Here is a 14,267-nt window from a genome sequence, read left to right as displayed (position 1 = left end):
TAAAGTGACTGGGAACCCCAATTAGTGCACCGCTTCGCTCGCCATGCTTCGGGCATGGTTCCTTCGCTCCGCTACCGCTCGGCACAGATTACCGTTCCAATCGTAGTCCACGTGGATCGTAAAGTATGGAAAAGTTCCCCAAAAGAAAAAAAAAGTTAAAAAAAACCCATGTCGACCTTTTCATGTGTCGACCATTTTCATGTGTCGACCATGTGTCCATGTCAATGTCGACCAATAGTGGTCGACCTAATGACTGTCGACCATAACATGATCGACCATGTGAACCATGTGAACACACCAAGGTGGTGAAAAGCACGATTACCATTCTGTGCTGAAAGTACAAAGGCACAGGGTGTAAGTACATCTCTCAAAATATATACAGTACTTTAGACTTACAATATAGTAATATGGATAAGGAATATATAATATGCTGTTGTTCATCAAAATGTATGATTGTATTTTTTCAGATGACAGTTATCACAGTGTTTGGATAAACAACACACCTGCCAAACAGTGAGGGTGATAAAATTAGCATCACAGGGATGTAGCTCCTAGGTAGTGTCCACATCTCCCGGGATATGCGTCCGAAGTTATGTGGCCGGCGGTCGCCGGTGAAACAGCCCCAACCCATTCACTTGACTGCATCACTCACAGCATTTAACCCGGGAGATGCAGTTTACCATGACCAATGCCTGAGGCTTATTCGCAGTAAACTGCTTCTTCCGGCTTAAGTGCCGGAGGCAATATAGTTACCATAAGGCCACGACTAGTCCCAAGGCACTAGCTAAAGTGGATTCCTACTTCCACCTATAGGTGGACGCACAAATCCGCTAATCGTGGGTTTACTGCGGGAGCAATAGCTCCAGTCACATCTCCACGAACCAAATTGAATTGCCCCAGTGACCCCCATTAACTTTGTAAAAGGTCTAGTTGGAAGTAACCTAAACTAAGGACCAAAAGGTGGATGTCTGCTTATTAGGTTCTTACACAGAAGAACTCTAACAAGACATACTATTTTCTAACAAACATATTTAAAAATAAGAATTTACTTACCGATAATTCTATTTCTCGGAGTCCGTAGTGGATGCTGGGGTTCCTGAAAGGACCATGGGGAATAGCGGCTCCGCAGGAGACAGGGCACAAAAAGTAAAGCTTTAGGATCAGGTGGTGTGCACTGGCTCCTCCCCCTATGACCCTCCTCCAAGCCAGTTAGGTACTGTGCCCGGACGAGCGTACACAATAAGGGAGGAATTATGAATCCCGGGTAAGACTCATACCAGCCACACCAATCACACCGTACAACTTGTGATCTAAACCCAGTTAACAGTATGATAACAGCGGAGCCTCTGAAAAGATGGCTCACAACAATAATAACCCGATTTTTGTAACTATGTACAAGTATTGCAGATAATCCGCACTTGGGATGGGCGCCCAGCATCCACTACGGACTCCGAGAAATAGAATTATCGGTAAGTAAATTCTTATTTTCTCTATCGTCCTAGTGGATGCTGGGGTTCCTGAAAGGACCATGGGGATTATACCAAAGCTCCCAAACGGGCGGGAGAGTGCGGATGACTCTGCAGCACCGAATGAGAGAACTCCAGGTCCTCTTTTGCCAGGATATCAAATTTGTAGAATTTTACAAACGTGTTCTCCCCTGACCACGTAGCTGCTCGGCAGAGTTGTAATGCCGAGACCTCTCGGGCAGCCGCCCAAGATGAGCCCACCTTCCTTGTGGAATGGGCCTTAACCGATTTAGACTGTGGCAGGCCTGCCTCAGAATGTGCAAGTTGAATTGTGTTACAAATCCAACGAGCAATCGCCTGCTTAGAAGCAGGCGCACCCAACTTGTTGGGTGCATACAGTATAAACAGCTAGTCAGATTTTCTGACTCCAGCTGTCCTGGAACATATTTTCAGGGCCCTGACAACTCCTAGCAACTTGGAGTCCTCCAAGTCCCTAGTAGGTGCAAGGCACCACAATAAGCTGGTTCAGGTGAAACACTGACACCACCTTAGGGAGAGAACTGGGGACGAGTCCGCAGCTCTGCCCTGTCCGAATGGACAAACAGATATGGGCTTTTTTGAGAAAAAACCACCAATTTGACACTCGCCTGGTCCAGGCCAGGGCCAAGAGCATGGTCACTTTTTATGTGAGATGCTTCAAATCCACATATTTGACTGGTTTTAAACCAATGTGATTTGAGGAATCCCAGAACTACGTTGAGATCCCACAGTGCCACTGGAGGCACAAAAAAGGGGTTTGTATATGCAATACTCCCTTGACAAACTTCTGGACTTCAGGAACTGAAGCCAATTCTTTCTGGAAGAAAATTTACAGGGCCAAATTTGAACCTTAATGGACCCCAATTTGAGGCCCATAGACACTCCTGTTTGCAGGAAATGCAGGAAACGACCGAGTTGAAATTTCTTTGTGGGGCCTTCCTGGCCTCACACCACGCAACATATTTTCGCCACACGTGGTGATAATGTTGTGCGGTCACCTCCTTTCTGGCTTTGACCAGGGTAGGAATGACCTCTTCCGGAATGCCTTTTTTCCCTTAGGATCCGGCTTTCCATCGCCATGCCGACAAACGCAGCTGCGGTAAGTCTTGGAACAGACATGGTACTTGCTGAAGCAAGTCCCTTCTTAGCGGCAGAGGCCATAAGACCTCTGTAAGCATCTCTTGAAGTTCCGGGTACCAAGTCCTTCTTGGCCAATCCGGAGCCATGAGTATAGTTCTTACTCCTCTACGTCTTATAATTCTCAGCACCTTAGGTATGAGAAGCAGAGGAGGGAACACATACACCGACTGGTACACCCACGGTGTTACCAGAACGTCCACATCTATTGCCTGAGGGTCTCTTGACCTGGCGCAATACCTGTTACGTTTTTTGTTCAGACGGGACGCCATCATGTCCACCTTTGGTATTTCCCAACGGTTTACAATCATGTGGAAAAAACTTCTCAATGAAGTTTCCACTCTCCCGGGTGGAGGTCGTGCTGAGGAAGTCTGCTTCCCAGTTTCCATTCCCGGGATGAAAAACTGCTGACAGTGTTATCACATGATTTTCCGCCCAGCGAAAAGTCCTTGCAGTTTCTGCCATTGCCCTCCTGCTTCTTGTGTCGCCCTGTCTGTTTACGTGGGCGACTGCCGTGATGTTTTTCCCACTGGATCAATACCGGCTGACCTTGAAGCAGAGGTCTTGCTAAGCTTAGAGCATTATAAATTTACCCTTAGCTCCAGTATATTTATGTGGAGAAAAGTCTCCATACTTGATCACACTCCCTGGAAATTTTTTCCTTGTGTGACTGCTCCCCAGCCTCTCAGGCTGGGCTCCGTGGTTACCAGCATCCAATCCTGAATGCCGAATCTGCTGCCCTCTAGAAGATGAGCACTCTATAACCACCACAGGAGAGACACCCTTGTCCTTGGATATTGGGTTATCCGCTGATGCATCTGAAGATGCGATCCGGACCATTTGTCCAGCAGATCCCACTGAAAAGTTCTTACGTGAAATCTGCCGAATGGAATTGCTTCGTAGGAAGCCACCATTTTTACCAGGACCCTTGTGCAATGATGCACTGTTTTTAGGAGGTTCCTGACTTGCTCGGATAACTCCCTGGCTTTCTCTTCCGGGAGAAACACCTTTTTCTGGACTGTGTCCAGAATCATCCCTAGGCACAGCAGACGTGTCGTCGGGATCAGCTGCGATTTTGGAATATTTAGAATCCACCCGTGCTGATTGTAGCAGTATCCGAGATAGTGCTACTCCGACCTCCAACTGTTCCCTGGACTATGCCCCTATCAGGAGATCGTCCAAGTAAGGGATAATTAAGACGCCTTTTCTTCGAAGAAGAATCATCAATTCGGCCATTACCTTGGTAAAGACCCCAGGGTGCCGTGGACAATCCAAACGGCAGCGTCTGAAACTGATAGTGACAGTTCTGCACCACGAACCTGAGGTACCCTTAGTGAGAAGGGCAAATTTGGGACATAGAGGTAAGCATCCCTGATGTCCCGGGACACGATATAGTCCCCTTATTCCTGGTTCGTTATCACTGCTCTGAGTGACTTCATCTTAATTTGAACCTTTGTAAGTGTTCAAAAACAAATTTTTAGAATAAGTCTCACCTAGCCTTCTGGCTTCAGTACCACAATATAGTGTGGAATACTACCCCTTTTCTGTAGTAGGAGGGGTAATTTAATTATCACCTGCTGGGAATACAGCTTGTGAATTTTTTCCCATACTACCTCCTTGTCGGAGGGAGACTTGGTAAAGCAGACTTCAGGAGCCTGCGAAGGGGAAACGTCTCGACATTCCCATCTGTACCCCCGGGATACTACTTGTAGGATCCAGGGGTCCTGTACGGTCTCAGCGCCATGCTGAGAACTTGTCAGACGCGGTGGAACGCTTCTGTTCCTGGGAATGGGCTGCCTGCTGCAGTCTTCTTCCCTTTCCTCTATCCCTGGGCAGATATGATCTTATAGGGACGAGAGGACTGAGGCTGAAAAGACGGTGTCTTTTTCTGCAGAGATGTGACTTAGGGTAAAAAACGGTGGATTTTCCAGCAGTTGCCGTGACCACCAGGTCCGATGGACCGACCCCAAACAAGTCCTCTTCCTGTATACGGCCATACTGTGCCGTTTGGAATCTGCATCACCTGACCACTGTCGTGTCCATAACATCTTCTGGCAGTTATGGACATCGCGTTTATTCATGATGCCAGAGTGCAAATATCCCTCTGTGCATCTCGCATATATAGAAATGCTCTATAGTCAATAAAATACTGTCCCTGTCAAGGGTATCAATATTTTTAGTCAGGGAATCCGACCAAGCCACCCTAGCTCTGCACATCCAGGCTGAGGCGATCGCTGGCCGCAGTATAACACCAGTATGTGTGTATATACTTTTTATTATATTTTCCAGCCTTGTCAGCTGGTCCTTGAGGACGGCCCTATCTATAGACGGTACCGCCACTTGTTTTGATAAGCGTGTGAGCGCCTTATCCACCTTAAAGGGTGTTTCCCAACGCGCCCTAACTTCTGGTGGGAAAGGGTATACCGCCCATAATTTTCTATCGGGGGGAACCCACGCATCATCACACACTTTATTTAATTTATCTGATTCAGGAAAAACTATGGTAGTTTTTTCACATCCCACATAATACCCTCTTTTGTGGTACTTGTAGTATCAGAAATACGTAACACCTCCTTCATTGCCTTTAACGTGTGGCCCTAATAAGGAATACGTTTGTTTATTCACCGTCGACACTGGATTCAGTGTCCCTGTCTGTGTCTGTGTCGACCGACTAAAGTAAACGGGCGTTTTAAAACCCTTGACGGTGTTTTTGAGACGTCTGGACCGTACTAATTGTTTGTCGGCCGTCTCATGTCGTCAACCGACCTTGCAGCGTGTTGACATTATCACGTAATTTCCTAAATAAGCCATCCATTCCGGTGTCGACTCCCTAGAGAGTGACATCACCATTACAGGCAATTGCTCCGCCTCCTCACCAACATCGTCCTCCTACCTGTCGACACACACGTACCGACACACAGCACACACACAGGGAATGCTCTGATAGAGGACAGGACCCACTAGCCCTTTGGAGAGACAGAGGGAGAGTTTGCCAGCACACACCAAAAACGCTATAATTATATAGGGACAACCTTATATAGGTGTTTTCCCTTATAGCATCTTAATATATATATAAGCATATCGCCAAATTAGTGCCCCCCCTCTCTGTTTTAACCCTGTTTCTGTAGTGCAGTGCAGGGGAGAGCCTGGGAGCCTTCCCTCCAGCCTTTCTGTGAGGGAAAATGGCGCTGTGTGCTGAGGAGATAGGCCCCGCCCCTTTTTCGGCGGCCTCGTCTCCCGCTCTTAACGGATTCTGGCAGGGGTTAAATATCTCCATATAGCCTCCGGAGGCTATATGTGAGGTATTTTTAGCCAAAATAGGTATTCATTTGCCTCCCAGGGCGCCCCCCTCCCAGCGCCCTGCACCCTCAGTGACTGCCGTGTGAAGTGTGCTGAGAGGAAAATGGCGCACAGCTGCAGTGCTGTGCGCTACCTTTAGAAGACTGAGGAGTCTTCTGCCGCCGATTCTGGACCTCTTCTTACTTCAGCATCTGCAAGGGGGCCGGCGGCAAGGCTCCGGTGACCATCCAGGCTGTACCTGTGATCGTCCCTCTGGAGCTGATGTCCAGTAGCCAAGAAGCCAATCCATCCTGCACGCAGGTGAGTTCACTTCTTCTCCCCTAAGTCCCTCGTTGCAGTGATCCTGTTGCCAGCAGGACTCACTGTAAAATAAAAAACCTAAGCTAAACTTTCCTAAGCAGCTCTTTAGGAGAGCCACCTAGATTGCACCCTTCTCGGCCGGGCACAAAAATCTAACTGGCTTGGAGGAGGGTCATAGGGGGAGGAGCCAGTGCACACCACCTGATCCTAAAGCTTTACTTTTTGTGCCCTGTCTCCTGCGGAGCCGCTATTCCCCATGGTCCTTTCAGGAACCCCAGCATCCACTAGGACGATAGAGAAAAACACGCTGTGAAAGCGTACATCCTTTAAGGATTATAGATATTAAAAGTTGTTTATATGGCACACACATCACGCAACAGATTACAGAGCATTTTTCAGTCATTCAAGTCAGTCCCTGCCCTAGTGGAGCTTACAATCTATGGTGGAGACTTATCAAAACTTGGAGAGAGATAAAGCACCAAATCAGCTTGTAGCTGTCATTCTACAGGGTGGGTTTGAAAAATGACAGGAGCTGATCGCCCCGTACTTAATCTCTCTTAAACTTTGTTACACACACTGAGGTTAAACTTTTGTCAAAAGCCTATTAGTCTACCAGAAGGTCTTTTGGAGTGAGGGAGAAAACTAGAGGAAACTTTGGGGTCGATTCAATTCGGCAACTTATGAATAGCGCCGGGAATTAGCTCCCGACGCTATTCAATTCAGCTGCTAGTTACCCGCAATTGTCGGGAATTCTTCTCTCATACCCGGGGGATGAGAGAAGAAACCCGACAAAAGTGCTGCCTCGCGGCCGGCGCGAGGCTGATTCTGTTGGGAATCAGCCTCGCGCCGGGGAGTTAAGTCGGAGAATGCCCGTTCTCAAGACAATTCAACCTGTTTAGTCGGCGAGAACGGGCCATCGCCGACTTAACTGGAGCTGAATTTAATAGCGTCGGGAGCCAATTCCCGGCGCTATTCATAACTTGCCAAATTGAAACGACCCCTTTGAGAGAACATACAAACTCCACACAGATAAATCACTTGCCGGGAATTGAACTCTATGACCCCAAGGCTAAGGGCAGAGATGCTACCCCACGACTTTATTTAAAAAAAAAAAAAAAAAGAGAAATCAAAACGCAGCATAAAATAAACAATGGTTTGAAGCCTTGCTTCATAATTATAATCAAACAAACCATATCACAAAGTTCCAGAAGTGGCGGATGCAAGATATTTGCCGTTGTCAATGATATTTATCTGACCTCTAAATAATATGACATAATGCTAAAAAATAAAAAAAAGCAGTTATTTAAAGATCCATTTGATAGATGGGGGGGGGGGGTATATAAAAGTTGAAATCAAATTAGTAAAGAAAAAGATTGCCGAACACATCGGTTACTAAACTAGTGAGCACAAATATAAAATAATGCCATAGAGGACTTAAGAGTTGGGGGGGGGGGCGTTCACACTAAATTATATGAAATGAAACAAGTGCACATTCCCAGGATATTTTTCTTTCATAACACAACAACTTAAAAGTAACTGTTACTCGCCAGCAAGGATTTGCTATTCACATAGGCAAATGCTCTGCCCTTCTATAGACATAATACATGACCCATGGGGCCAATGGTACAATAGAAGAGGTCACCGACAGCATGGCAGCACTCATAGCAGCAGACTGGAAGACCAGTGACATGTCCAGTGTCTGCACCCTATCCCCTTATCAGGGCTCTGTACAGGAATGTGACTGCCCAGATGCATGCATGCATTACTGACCTGAGACTCCATACTGCCAGACGTGCTGCTAGGGACAGCCTGAGACAGCAGGACAGACATCTTCATGTCCAATGCCCCTTTCTTGTCCCTGCCTCCAGTCCTTCCTGTGTCTGCTGCAGCTGCAACACAACAACCCTGCTGCAGCCGGACACAGCAGCAAGCTGCCGAGCCACCTAACTTGTACTTGCACTGAACAAGGCAACAGTGGACCAGCCCACTTCTGTCCAACGGCGTCCGTTCATTGGGCATATCTAGTAGGTGCGTTTTAAAGCTAACAAAGGACGGGTTGGTGATTGGCTAGTGCCGGTAAAGGAAGTCGCCTCCAATTGGAGAGAAAACGTCGGTCATAAGCCGCCATTTTGAGAGTGGCATAAGAGCTACTAGACAAGTGCTCACAAATGCTGGCTTTACATAGGCTTCTCTCATAATCCACAACTATGAGAGCCTAACATAGTCTAGAATAAGCACGAACAGAAAAATACATGTTTTTTGCATACTGTATTTTATCAATGTAAATTACAGAAGAGATGCTATTATATGAATAATCCTTTCTAACTAATAGGACTATATAAGTGTCTTTGTGGAACTGTGTCTATCATAGGGATAGGGAATAGCCACAACCTGATGTATAAGGGCACCAGTTTGCCATTTTATATGCGCAGTACTCAAGGCTGTCTGGTGGAGATGCAGCAAACCTTTAAAAATGCTAAAGTAGAAGAGTTGCCCATAGCAACCAATAAGCTTCTAACTGTCATTTCAAAGACTGTGCTAGATAAATGAAGAGAGCTAATTATTTGCTTTGGGCAATTTATCCACTTAATCTCTTTCCAAGGCTTGATACATCTCCCCTTGTATTTCAGACTTTTGGCTAGTGCTGGACAGGAGAGTCTTAGGAAAGGAGAACCAGCTGTAAGAATGGGAGGGGGATGGGGGAGGTCGGCACAGTGATGCGACTAGGGATAGGAGGACAGCAGAGAGCGGGCAGAAAGGTGACCCACCTGTATAATAATCCTATAAGGTCTGTCCCGAGTCAGACATGCGCAGTGCAGATGATGGAGCTTGCTCCCCTCCTCTCCCACTGTGGGGGACAAAATCATACCCTCCAACACAACAGTGCCGAATATCGGTACAAATTAGGTAAGGGGTGTGCCACGGGCAACAGCGGCGTGGCCCCACTGCACTTCCATAGGAAACAATATGGTCTATACCGGCCCTTTTTGGCCGGTATAGACCATACAAAAAAAAAAAACGTTACTATACCAGCCAAAAATGTACCGTTGGAGGGTATGCAAAATGTAGGGGGGATACAGTGATGACAGGAGGCGGCTGAAAGAAGTATCAGCTGGGGTAAGTATAGAGTATGGAAGGGGGGAGACCCCTTGTCCCGGCAATCAGCGGGTTAACACCCATTCTCCACTCCATCCACTGGCTGCCTGTAAAGGGCCCTACACACTGGCCGATTTTTTTGAAAGATATGAACGATCTCGTTCATAAATGAACGAGAACTCGTTCATATCTTTCAGTGTGGAGACTCCTGCGATGAACGATGCGCGGCCCCGCGCTCGTTCATCGCTGGTCTCCCGTCGGCTGTGCATGCAGGCCAATATGGACGATCTCGTCCATATTTGCCTGCACTTCAATGCAGCTGCGTGACGGGGGGAGTGAAGAAACTTCACTCCCCCCGTCACTGCCCCCCCGCCGCCGGGTCGCTCGTCGGCCGTATCCGCCGTCGGGCAGCTCGGCGGCGGGTCGGCCAGTGAGTAGGGCCCTTAAGAAGCCAAATTGTTTTCAAGATTGGCTTACTGACTTTCAAACCCATATGTAACCAGGGCCCAAGGTACCTGAATCAGCTTCTGATTCCATACTGCCTGCTCATTTTACTTTGACCTGCAGATGAAGGACTTTTAGCAGTACCTAGAGTCTCCCGTAATTCATCTGGGGATATTGAGCTTTTAGCAATGCAGCTCCTGCTCCAGCTCTAGTCCGAGAGGCCCCCACTCTAGAATCCTTTAAGAACAAACTCAAGACTTTCCTGTTTACTCCAGCATTTCCTTAATGTCCCTTTAGTATCGCCATACTCTGTCTTTTTTTTAACAGCTTTTCTGTACGTCATTGTTTCTGTACTGTATTATGTTCATTCTATCTGTTACGTGACTTGAGCCCTATTGGAGAAAGAGCTCTACATAAAATAAAATCATTATTATAAATAAGAATATGGCTGCTAATATCTTATCATTGACAACGAAAAGGTACATTATCTCATATATGATTATATTGCAAATATAGATACAATATATCTGCAGTTCAAATTAGAGAGAATTCAGTATTGCCTGCATCATTACACAGTGTGTAAAGGACAAATGAAATTCCCTATTGTCAAAAAAACAAGATAATGATAAAAATAACACATACAGATTGTCTGATTCACTATGATTGAAAGCATTATTATGTCCCTACTGGGACTTGCTGTTCACCAGGACAGTAGGAGAATCACAGGTTATCTATACCTATTCTACACCGTGTGTATATGTTCTCACCCAGCAGATAATATCCGTCTGTCTGTGTTGTATTTGTGCATCATGACTATCAAATAGCATCTGTGTTACAACAGATTGCCCCTTACTCTTCTAGGAATCCACCCAGATTTCCTAGAATTTCTATCACTTTCACTCTGCTCATACAATACCATTTAATTTTTCACAGTCAGCCCCCAGCTACTTTATTGCTTTATTGCCAGATTTGTTTGTTATAGCTGGTAACACTTGTTTACAGCCAAGATGCTTAGCTCTCTTTTCTGCCTATTAATACTTACGTTTATTTTGTAACTTGTGTTTTTTTAAATGCAAACATAAAGTACTTTGGGGTGTATCCAATTAATCCCGATGCCGTTTCAGTAGATGAAAATGGGCGGTTATCACAATTAATGACCAATGGTCATTATCGCGGTATCCTATTACAGGCCGTTTTCAGCCGCCAAAAAGGAGCTGCGATCACGCAAAATCACATGGGATTGGGGAAAAGTCCCCGAACCCATGTGTTATCGCTGCTCCAGCAGCCCGAGGCACCCGAAGCATAATCCATGATAAATTCTAGCATCAGGCGAAGGAGCGTGCCGCAACGGGTCTAATAGGGTATTAGGATAGTCATTGGCCACAGGTAATTGGATACCCCCATTTGAGTATTATCTGCAGGAAAGTGCTAAATAATTATTATTTATTATTATTATTATTATTATTATTATTCCTGCTGTTATAATGAGTAGATTGTCTCTTTTATTTACTGTATTGTTTCACTCATGACTGATGTTAGGTGTAATGCCTTTTGAAGGTCAGTGGACTGCCCATGCAGCTCCTGAAGCATATCACCAGGGATGACCGGCAGCCACAAAATTGTTATTAGTTAAACACATGGTAGAATGCTCAAGTGATCGTGTAACCAGCAGAGCTCACACAAAATGTATGTCACTTCTACAATAATGCTTTTTTTTTTTATAGACCCCTTCAAACACAGAACCCCACCCCACACACACACTTGACCCCAAGGCAACAAAAGTATATGTTAGCCACCTCTCATCATTCATACTCCATAAGAAGGGACATAGAATCTCATTCAGCAGGTTAGGCTGCACCGAGAGTCTGGGCGTAGTCACTTGTTTTCTTGCAGAAGTCAGCTGACTTAGTTTAAAGGGACAGGATGTGGGAAGTTCTGTACAGCTAGGTTTGTTTTTGGTATGAGCAGCGTTCTACAGTTTTTGCCTGCGCTGCATCCTTGCATGTTCCCTGATTATGTTTGTATCTAAATAAATATCTGCGGTTGTAAAATTATGCTGAATTTCTTTGCTGTCAAATGGTCTCAACCTCACAATAGTCTTACAGCAGAAAATAAATGTAACATGCTCTTCATAGTAAATGTTTGAAATGCACTGTTTTCCGAAATTGTTCTCAATTTGCCATAACAGTCCTAGTTTTAAACATATCCATTAATTAGGATTGGGCTCATTTTTATTTAACCATATGTGCTCAAGCATTGATGTCCTGAAAACCTTTGCCATAAAGGGGCTTTAAAGACCGAGTTTGGGAAACATTGTATTTTCTGTTATTTAGCAATTGTGGTTTTGCTTGCCAAAGTCAGAGCTCAGAGACGCTCAGAACGGTGCAGTCTCCATATTGCTGCTTTTTATTTACTTAGTTCTGCATGGTCCGGCTACCTAGGCACGTGATACAGAAACTGCAGCCTTGGTCACCGTATAGTTATTGTACTTAAGACTGAGGTTGCATAGAAATCAGATTGCTGTGTGACTGATAATCCTTAGTTGTTTGTGAGAATTTCAATCACTGGGGCACCAGGGGGAGTGGAGGGCTTAATTCAATTTTGTTTTTCTTTCATATATATGGGAGTGCTTCAGGACATGTTTTCTCTTTTTCTGTTCGGTTTTAGGATTGTCTTAAGTAATTGTATATATAGCTCATGAATTAAAGACTTACAAACAGCAAACCATAGCTTGAATATCAGTATATACACAGATAAGTCAAATTTGGTAAGCTTCGTTTTGTATTCAACTTGTTTGGAAAGGTTGATTCTTGTAAAAGGCCGTACTGACGGGGAGATTTCCCCAGAGATGTGTGCTGAGCGGTCTAGCACAGACCGCTCAGCACACATCTCTCTCCCCGCTCAGCACAGTGCGATGTGCTGAGTGAGGGGGGGATGGGGGGGGGGGTGGACACGGGGGGCCGCTCATTTCACCCAGCGGTGAAATGAGCGACCTGCTAGATTGTGCCAAGGCCAATCTAGCACAGGCAATAGCGACGCATCGCTGTCACTGGCACCCCTACACATGGAGCGATGTTCAGCTAATTTCTAAGGGCAATCCAGTCCATAGGTTCTCAAACTCGGTCCTCAGGACCCAACACAGTGCATGTTTTGCAGGTAACCCAGCAGGTGCACAGGTGAATTAATTACTCACTGACACATTTTTAAAGGTCCGCAGGTGGAGTTAATTATTTCACTTGTCATTCTGTGAGGAGACCTGCAAAACATGCACCGTGAGGGGTCCTGAGGACCGAGTTTGAGAACCTGTGATCTAGTCAGATTGCTTAGAAATTAGCTGAACATTGCTCCGTGTGTACCCCCCTTTAGGGTTGGGATTGATTTGCTGGTAGTCAGGATGCCATAGTCAATAAAACACACAGACGACAACAAGAACAGTGATATCAAGTGGCAAAATTATTACAAAAAATGTAAACAAAATGTCTTAGCAATACAAAGCATTAAATGGGCTATACTATTAGCAGTGGTATTTTACTGCTACTGATAGGTTCGCTGGGGGCTATCCCATTACATACCTCCCAATATGACCCTCTCCAGGAGGGACAAAATGTTCTGCTTGTGAACTTTTTTCTTAATATATGCTTGCATGCACCTGTGTTGATCAGGTTAAGGATTAAGAAAGGTGTTTCAGCACAGGTGATGGCAATCATAAATTAAGAGGGAAGTCCAGGAACAGAGCATTCTGTCCCTCCTGGAGAGGGCCATGTTGGGAGGTATGCAATTAGCCCCGATAACCGGCACTTATCAGAGATTATGCTTCGGGTGCCTCAGGATCCCGAGTCATAATACGCGATAAGCAGCCCCCGGAGTCGCGATAGCACATGTGATCGGGAACTTATCCCAGATCTCATGTGTTATCGCATGATAGCGGGTCCTTTTTTGGCTGATAAAAATGGCCTATAACTGGATAGCATGATAATGACCATTGGTCAAAAGTCTATGTTTATTGGCCAAAAAATTATCGTAGCTAATTGGATATCTCCCTTTGCTAGCTAATTGGATATCCCCCTTTGCAGTCAAACGTTGTTAACATCTTTTACTAATAATAGGATCAGTAAAAATATATATATTTCTGCAGTGTAATGGATGAATAACAACATTTATATTTATCAGTTTCTGTGCAGTATCAATATTAGGCTCAGACACAGTTAGTTCTCATTACGTTAGTTGTATATTGCATAGTACGGTCATAACTCTAGCAGATTGACCAAGAGTAAGATTTGATGTTTTCTGGCCTTGCATGTAAATCCAGCGGTGCATATTCCAGAACCATGGAAATGTCAACTACATGTTACATGTACAAATTGTAGCCAATTCACATATGGGTGTAAGCCACCAGAACAGCATCCGACTTCTTTGCATGTTAGTTCATGAAAGGCTAATCCTGCTTGAACCTATGGAGATGCAAACAGAATCAGTCAACAACAA

General features: G+C 45.3%; 1 protein-coding gene across 1 annotated transcript in view; it reads right to left on the bottom strand.

Annotated features, from left to right (window-relative positions):
- Nucleotides 1–8,230, bottom strand: part of WBP1L (WW domain binding protein 1 like) — a 114,812-nt gene extending 106,582 nt beyond the window's left edge. The window contains exon 1 of the mRNA XM_063961937.1: nucleotides 8,013–8,230. Within this exon, the coding sequence (XP_063818007.1) occupies nucleotides 8,013–8,078 (66 nt within the window). The 5' untranslated portion in view covers nucleotides 8,079–8,230. The remainder of the gene's footprint in view (nucleotides 1–8,012) is intronic.
- Between the last annotated feature and the right edge of the window lie 6,037 nt (nucleotides 8,231–14,267).

This window comes from Pseudophryne corroboree, chromosome 3 (assembly GCF_028390025.1).
Source record: "Pseudophryne corroboree isolate aPseCor3 chromosome 3, aPseCor3.hap2, whole genome shotgun sequence".
NCBI classification, from domain to species: domain Eukaryota; kingdom Metazoa; phylum Chordata; class Amphibia; order Anura; family Myobatrachidae; genus Pseudophryne; species Pseudophryne corroboree.
The sequence above is the reverse complement of the archived record's forward strand: the minus strand, read 5'-3'. Positions and strand labels throughout refer to the sequence as shown.